Raw genomic sequence first — 8,792 nt, 5'->3', positions numbered from 1 at the left:
AAAATTAATTCTAAAGAAAGGCAATATCAACAAAATCAGAATTTCTCTTCTGACTTTATGCCTCTAAAATTCATCAGAGCTATTTGCATCCTCCACTGATGAGAATAGAAAAGAGATAACAAGAATCCTCCACTGAAGTCCCCATGCAGAAGGGTGAGCATTGAATTGTATGGACTTTATCTTTTTCTTCAAACCTTACTTGTGGGATCCAGTAAGTCCTTCACATGTCTCTTCTACTCTCTATTGAGACCACCACTGATTCTGAGGTGTGACGGTCAAGGAACAAGTGGAGTAGAAAAGCTGCAGAGCCAAACATGGTCATTAGCTTCCTGAATTATTTCCAATATATTTAAAAAATATTTATCCATATTCATTCTCTAAATCTTATAAAATAGAGAAAAAAGTCACAGAGAAGGGTGGCTTTGAGTTCATCCATCCATTCTAGGTCTTGTTCTCATTATAGTGGGATAGGGTAGAGAGAGGGGACTCTCATTTTCATGTTACTATTTCTGCTGTTCTTACAGATGTGACCTGGGGAAGAATGACCTCAGAAAATTACTCTTCAGTGACAGAGTTTATCCTGCTGGGCTTAACACAACATCCAGAGCTCCAGCTGCCTCTCTTCCTCCTCTTCTTGGGAATCTATGTGGTCTCTGTGGTGGGGAACCTGGGCTTGATGGTTCTGATTGGTCTGAATCCTCACCTGCACACTCCCATGTACTACTTTCTCTTCAATCTTTCCTTCATTGATCTCTGCTACTCCTCTGTTATAATCCCCAAAATGCTACCAAGTTTTGTAAAACAGAACATCATATCTTTTGATGAGTGTATGACTCAGCTCTTTTTCTTTGCTTTCTTTGTTATTGATGAATGCTGCATTTTGACATCAATGGCTTACGACCGATATGTGGCCATTTGTAAACCTCTGCTTTACAGGGTCATCATGTCCCCTCAGGTCTGCTTCATGATGATTATGAGTGTGTATACAATGGGATTTTTGGGTGCCATGGCCCACACTGTATGCATGGTGAGACTCACTTTCTGTGCTGGCAACATCATCAATCATTACATGTGTGATATACCTCCTCTCCTGAAGCTTTCATGCACAAGCACCTCCATCAATGAGCTGGTGGTTTTCATTGTAGTGGGTGTCAATGTTATAGGACCGAGCCTTATCATTTTCACTTCTTACTCTTTGATTCTCTCCAACATCTCCTGTATGCGTTCTACACAGGGCAGGTCCAAAGCCTTTAGTACCTGCAGCTCCCACATAATTGCTGTTTCTCTTTTCTTTGGAGCATCAGCATTCATGTATCTTAAGCCTTCTCCTACTGGATCTCTGGATGAAGATAAAGTATCCACAGTTTTTTATACCATTGTGGGACCAATGATGAATCCTTTTATCTACAGCTTGAGGAACAAAGATGTCCATGTTGCACTGAGTAAGATTTTGAAGAAAAGGTTGCTGACCTAAATATAGGCTGTTTTTCTTATAGACGACAAATCATAGACTATGTGATAATAAAGCTATGGAGAGAACAGCAAGTCAAAATATAAATAATTTGATAATAGAGAAAATTAAGTTGACTACACATATCAGTTGACAAATCAAGGAAATATGACAAAGAAGAGAATGAGCCCCTTATCCTTTCAGAAAGAGTAGAGTAAATTGTTCAGTCTGTTATTCTTTATCTTATTTTTAGATATCACAGTAGTTTTGAGACAAGGTCTAGCTATGTAGTCCAGGTTGGCTTCAAACTCACAAATCTCTGTCTCAGTCTCCTCAGGGATGGGATTACACTATTCCTTCCAGCTCATAAAGATTTAAGTAGAAGAAGTTATATGACACAAACACAGAAATATTTGTGAGTTTTCTTTACTAAGACATCTAAAATTCCTGTATAGCTATTCCATTGAGATGTTGATTATTGGTAGTGTTAGAGTCATTCATTTAACTACTTCATTTTAGATCTCTATTGAGCATTACAAAGTTTTTGTTTGGGAGATTCTTTTGTTTCCACCAAAGTTAGCAAACATAGGAGGAGGACTTTGTCACTCTACCTTCCCTTCTTGCTTTAACTTCAAGAGAATATGGTAAAGAGAGTTCAAATATTTTCTTTGGCACAAAATCTGAGAGGCAGTTAGAATCTTGGCAAGTATGAGGAAAAGAAAAGTGGTCAGTGCAAGTATAGTGTAGTAGAAGAAATGTATAAATTAGGAGGTTTTTGTGGTTCATAGGAAAAGACTGAAGAAATGAAGTTGATGTATTAAGTTTTTTAAGGGAAAAGAATGGATGCTATTAATACACAATAAAATCCATGTTATTTAATCATGCAAAGATTTAGCTTTCTCTCCCCTCTCCTATTTTCAAGCCATGTCTATTTTCATTTTCTATACACCCTGGAGATATGTTAAGGGCTCCATTAGTAATTTGTAGTGAAATCCATTAAGCAATACAATACACTATAAATAACACCAAGTTGCTATGTCCGGCAGCGGAGATGATTTTTCTTGTTTTGCTAAGTTTTGATTCTAGCTTTTGCAAATTTTGTCTTCTATGTTCTCTCAGTCTTAGTTTTGCATGATTCATTTTAAAACCACTATGGTACTGATTAAACAAAATGATACATGTTTAAAAAGTGCTCTCTTATTTTAGTCTACTAAAAATTATCTGAGTGATTCTGAAATGGTTCATTTATTTCCATGTAACTTCCTTAATATCAGCATGTATTTTATACTCAATGATTTCTCACTTGCCCATGGCCTCTGGCAGTTCTGACACAGTTGTCACTACCTGTGCCTGATCATGCTATTGGTGTGTCTGTCATTGCCAATGAGTCAGGAGAATTGGTGGGAATACATGCATGGAATTCATTGACATTTAAGATTCTTTCGTGTGTGTGTGTGTGTGTGTGTGTATTATTTAATACATATGAAGAATTTAGCTCAACAGTTTTTATAAATATAAATTCAATTATTGTAAGTATAATCCAGGACTGATGTATCAAATTATCACATATAGAGAAAGTTATACAGAAAATTTATTTTAAATTTCAAAATAAAGGGAAATATATTTTATTATTGAAATGGTTTATTATTTATTTATTGTTTGATAGATTAATTTTATTGTAGAACAACAATAAAATGTTTTATAGGCCCTGAGAAAGTAAGATACCCAGAAGCAATTAACTTCATCATATTTAATTTCTGAGATATGTGTTAAATAATGGCCCCTACATTCAAAGACATGTACCTGAAGGCAGGATAAACTGTTGAATTCTTGGTTATATGACAATGCTTAGAAACCTCTAACATTATAAAAAATTTAGTTGCTAGGTATCAAGTGACTATCATGCCAGTATATGGTTGGAAATTTTTTTTTTCCTCTCAGTGATACAAGAAAGGATGTCTCGCAAATGATAGTATTCATGTTTTAATAAAATTCTTTATTATCCTTACCCTGTTTTATTAATAGTGGTTGTCATAGTCATAATTGAGTTCCTGAAAATTTATATATTGGTGCCCTACCCCCATTTGCCTCATAAACTGACAGTACTTAGATATGGGGTCTTTAATGGTATGATTATTTCAAAATGAAGATTTTAGGGTGGGCCTTAATGCTATCTGACTGGTATTTTTATAAGAAGAGAAAGTATGAACTCAGAAACAAAGATACCCACCCAGAAGAAAGACCTGGCAAGTCACAGAGAAAGGATAGTCCCTTCTAAACCAGAAGAGAAGACATCCAAGAAACCAAACTTGTGCATACATTGATCCTGGATTTCTCAACTCCAGAGCTGAAAGAAATAAGTTTCTGATGTTTAAGTTACCCAGTCTGTCATTTGTTATGGCAGACCTAGTAACAGTGCCTTTACATATAGTGAGAAAAGCAAAATAGCCAAAAAATCAAAAGCATAGCTAAATCAGAAAAAAAGTTCTCAAACTTTGGAAGAACTTTGATTTTTACATAAAGGAATTTTTTTAGTTAAGTTTCAAAATGATGTTGAATTTTTGGGCAATCAAAATTTTAGGTTTTCCTTCTGTTTTAAAACTTTGAGATGTTCAAAAGACAAGCAATTTACAAAAGGAAAAAAATAGGAGAAGCAATGATAATCAGCAAAGGAATAATGTGAAATCCTGACTCAAGAGTGACTCTATCTTGAAGATAACCACCTAAATAAAATATTGATAAAAGCATTTATATAAAAATTAAATCTAACATTTGTCTTTTGGATGTCTAAAGACCCTCCAAACATCCCAAGTTTATTCTAGATAAAAAGACTTAATTTTAGAGAGGGAGGAAGCAGAAAGCATGCCTCCTATAGTGAAATCTTGGAGAGACACTGGAGACCACACCTTGCAGGCAAAACCACCAAGAAGAGGCAAAACTTTTACCCCTCCACACCTTCAGCTGGCACAGAGAATCTCCACTTCATGTTAAACGGAGAAATCAGGATGGCCCCCAGGCCGCCAGTCGCCCATGCCCAGACAGCTTGGGAAGACAAGAACAAGGTGAGCTAAGCGATACTACACGGTACTCCCACAGACAAGCCTGGGTCAGAACAGCATAGACACCTGGACAGACCGACCTCCACCCAGGGAAAAAAGAGAAAGAGGGTGGGGTGCACTGAGCACCAAAGAGGGGGGGAGGGGAATCCATCTTGGAATTGTAAATAAACAAGCCAGACGGGCCAGAGAGGCTCAAGCAGGAGCCAGGGCACACGCCCAGCAACCAGGAGAGGGAAAGCTTGTGAGAGTGGTGGAGGGAGGAAAACTCCACAGGAGAGGGGGGAAGACCCACTTCCCATGTGAACTGTAAATAAACACGCAGGCTTGAGAAAGCTGGTGCAGTGTCACCTCCCCCAGTGTGCTTGGAAAGGGAAAAGTTTGAGGCAGTGGCTCATGCACAGGAGAACTCTAAGTAAACAAAGCCTGCAGGGCCAGGTGAGTGCTAAGCTCACCCCAGAGATTTGCATAAATAATGCCTCCAGCAACAGCAGACTGACAGCAGAGGGCAGGTGAGCCACAGCCGCAGATATCATTCACAGAACTGTCTCCAGACTCTTTTTTCTCTCTCCCTACCTTTGATGAGAAAGCAACTGAACTACACCTGCATGCTGATTGCATTTGAACTTGGAGGTTTTTTTTTTATTTTCTATTTTTCATTTTGTTTTATTTTATTTTACTTATATATATTTTTTCTCTTTCATTTACTTATTTTTTATTTTTATTCTTATCTTTATTCTTTTTATTTTTTATTTTCAATCCTCTCTCTGTTTCTCTAATGCCTTATCAGCTTACGGTTGATTAGTACACTGTCCCTATTTATATCTTTGAAACTTTTTTTGTTTCTTTATTTGTTTTGTTTTTTTTCCTACTTGATTATTTGTTTTTCCCTTTCCTTTAACTTCTTTGCTTTCCATCACCTCTCACCCTTCCATTCTAAATGTCACTAGTGCTATTATTATAAGACAGAAAATATTTAATTGCACACAGTAAAGGGAAAATAATAACACCAAGGACAATGATGGGAAGACAGAAAAAACAGGGAAATCAGTTTCCCCACAGCAAAAAATTAGTACAGGAACCAGAGGGAAATGAAGAAAACAGATACTCAGATCCAGACTCCAACAAAATGAAGGTAAACTATGCCAAAGAACCCAATGAAGCCCACAAGAATAATTTAAAAGAATACATATTACATGTACTCAATGAGAATTTTATAGAGATGATACTGGATAGGGTCAACCAAAATGTACAGGAGACACTCAAGAAATTCCAAGACAAAAAAATAGAGAATTTGAAAAAGCAAAAGAAGAAATAAAGGAAACTGTAGAAGCACTGTATAAACACAAAAGTGAAACAGAGAACACGATGAATAAACAGATAAATGAACTCAGGACAAAAATAGACAACATTAAAGAGGAAACCACCCAGGATATGGAAAACCTCAGAAAAAAGAACAAAACAGAACTGCAAAACAAAACGTTGGTTCTTTGAAAAAATAAACAAGATCGATAGATCCCTGGCAAACCTGACTAAAATGAGGAGAGAAAAAACCCAAATTAGTAGAATCAGGAATGCAAAAGGGGAGATAACCACAAACATCATGGAAGTCCAGGAAATCATCAGAGACTACTTTGAGAACCTATATTCAAATAAATTTGAAAATCTTAAAGAAATGGACAGATTTCTAGATACATATGATCATCCAAAACTGAACCAAGAGGAAATTAGTCACCTGAATAGATATATAACACAAAATGAAATTGAAGCAGCAATCAAGAGTCTCCCCCCAAAAAAAGGTCCAGGACCTGATGGATTCTCTGCTGAATTCTATCAGATCTTTAAAGAAGAACTGATACCAACCCTCCTTAAACTGTTCCATGAAATAGAAAGGGAAGGAAAACTGCCTAACAAATTTTATGAAGCCAGTATTACACTTATCCCAAAACCAGGCAAAGACACCTCCAAAAAGGAGAACTATAGGCCAATCTCCTTAATGAACATTGATGCAAAAATCCTCAACAAAATAATGGCAAACTGAATTCAACAACACATCAAAAAGATTATTCACCATGACAAGTAGGCTTTATCCCAGGAATGCAGGGGTGGTTCAACATATGAAAATCAATAAATGTAATAAACTACATTAACAGAAGCAAAGACAAAAACCACTTGATCATCTCAATAGATGCAGAAAAAGCCTTTGATAAGATCCAACACCATTTCATGATAAAAGCTCTAAGAAAACTAGGAATAGAAGGAAAGTACCTTAACATTATAAAAGCTATATATGACAAACCTACAGCCAGCATTATACTTAACAGAGAAAAACTGCAACCATTCCCTCTAAAATCAGGAACTAGACAAGGATGCCCACTATCTCCACTCCTATTCAACATAGTACTGGAATTCCTAGCCAGAGCAATTAGGCAAGAAGAAGGAATAAAAGGAATACAAATAGGTAAAGAAACTGTCAAAATATCTCTATTTGCAGATGATATGATCCTATACCTTAAAGACCCAAAAAAGTCTACTCAGAAGATTCTAGACATCATCAATAGGTGCAGCAAGGTAGCAGGATATAAAATCAACTTAGAAAAATCAATAGCATTTCTATACACTAATAATGAACAAACTGAAAAAGAATGTATGAAAACAATTCCATTTGCAATAGACTAAAAAAAAATCAAATACCTAGGTGTCAACCTAACAAAGGATGTGAACAACCTCTACAAGGAAAACTATAAACTTCTGAAGAAAGAGATTGAGGAAGACTATAGAGAGTGGAGAGATCTCCCATGTTCATGGATTGGTGGAATCAACATAGTAAAAATGTCGATACTCCCAAAAGTAATCTACATGTTTAATACAATTCCCATTAAAATTCCAATGACATCATTAAAGAGATTGAATAATCTACCGTTAAATTTATATGGAAGCACAAGAGGCCAAGGCAATACTCAGTCAAAAGAACAATGCTGGTGGTATCACGATACCCAACTTCAAAGTATATTACAAAGTGATAACAATAAAAACAGCATGGTATTGGCACAAAAGCAGACATGAAGAACAGTGGAACAGAATAGAGGACCCAGATATGAAGCCATACAACTATAACCAACTTGTCTTTGACAAAGGTGCTAAAAATATACGATGGAGAAATAGCAGCCTCTTCAACAAAAACTGCTGGGAAAACTGGTTAGCAGTCTGCAAAAAACTGAAACTAGATCCATGTATATCACCCTACACCAATATTAACTCAAAATGGATCAAGGATCTTAATATCAGACCACAAACTCTAAAGTTGATACAGGAAAGAGTAGGAAATACTCTGGATTTAGTAGGTATAGGTAAGAACTTTCTCAGAGGAACCCCAGCAGCACAGCAACTAAGAGATAGCATAGATAAATGGGACCTCATAAAACTAAAAAGCTTCTGTTCATCAAAAGAAATGATCTCTAAACTGAAGAGAACACCCACAGACTGGTAGAAAATATTTGCCAGCTACACATCAGACAAAGGACTGATAACTGTTAACCAGAATTTAGTTAAAAAACTAAATTCTCCCAAAACTAATGAACCAATAAAGAAATGGGCACGTGAACTAAACAGAACTTTCTCAAAAGAAGAAATTCAAATGACCAAAAAACATGAAAAAATGCTCACCATCTCTAGCAATAAAGGAAATGCAAATTAAAACCACACTAAGATTCCACCTCACCCCTGTTAGAATAGCCATCATTAGCAACACCACCACCAACAGGTGTTGGCTAGGATGCAGGGGAAAAAGGAACCCTCCTACACTGTTGGTGGGAATGTAAACTAGTACAACCACTCTGGAAAAAAATTTGGATGCTACTTAAAAAGCTAAACATTGATCTACCATTTGATCCAGCAATACCACTCTTGGGGATATACCCAAAAGACTGTGACACAGGTTACTCCAGAGGCACCTGCACACCCATGTTTATTGCAGCACTATTCACAATAGACAAGTTATGGAAACAGCCAAGATGCCCCACTACTGACGAATGGATCAAGAAAATGTGGTATCTATACACAATGGAATTTTATGCAGCCATGAAGAAGAATGAAATGTTATCATTCGCTGGTAAATGGATGGAATTAGAGAACATCATTCTGAGTGAGGTTACCCTGGCCCAAATGACCAAAAATCGTATGTTCTCCCTCATATGTGGACATTAGATTAAGGACAAACACAACAAAGGGATTGAACTTTGATCACAAGATAAAAGCGAGAGCACACAAGGGAGTGGTGAGGATAG

The 8,792-nt window shown here is 36.5% G+C and overlaps 1 protein-coding gene across 1 annotated transcript; it reads left to right on the top strand.

Annotated features, from left to right (window-relative positions):
• Nucleotides 1-532: 532 nt before the first annotated feature.
• LOC109678171 (olfactory receptor 8B8-like) lies at nt 533-1,474 on the top strand. Its single transcript, XM_020153828.1, has one exon. The coding sequence runs from the start codon at nt 542-544 to the stop codon at nt 1,472-1,474; it is 933 nt and encodes a 310-aa protein (XP_020009417.1). The 5' UTR covers nt 533-541.
• Nucleotides 1,475-8,792: the final 7,318 nt, after the last annotated feature.

Source organism: Castor canadensis, chromosome 2 (genome assembly GCF_047511655.1).
Source record: "Castor canadensis chromosome 2, mCasCan1.hap1v2, whole genome shotgun sequence".
Taxonomy (NCBI): domain Eukaryota; kingdom Metazoa; phylum Chordata; class Mammalia; order Rodentia; family Castoridae; genus Castor; species Castor canadensis.
The sequence above is the reverse complement of the archived record's forward strand: the minus strand, read 5'-3'. Positions and strand labels throughout refer to the sequence as shown.

What these genes read in the sequence shown, in the direction of transcription:
- LOC109678171 (XM_020153828.1), top strand. Translation starts at nt 542, where the DNA reads ATGACCTCAGAAAATTACTCTTCAGTGACAGAGTTTATCCTGCTGGGC.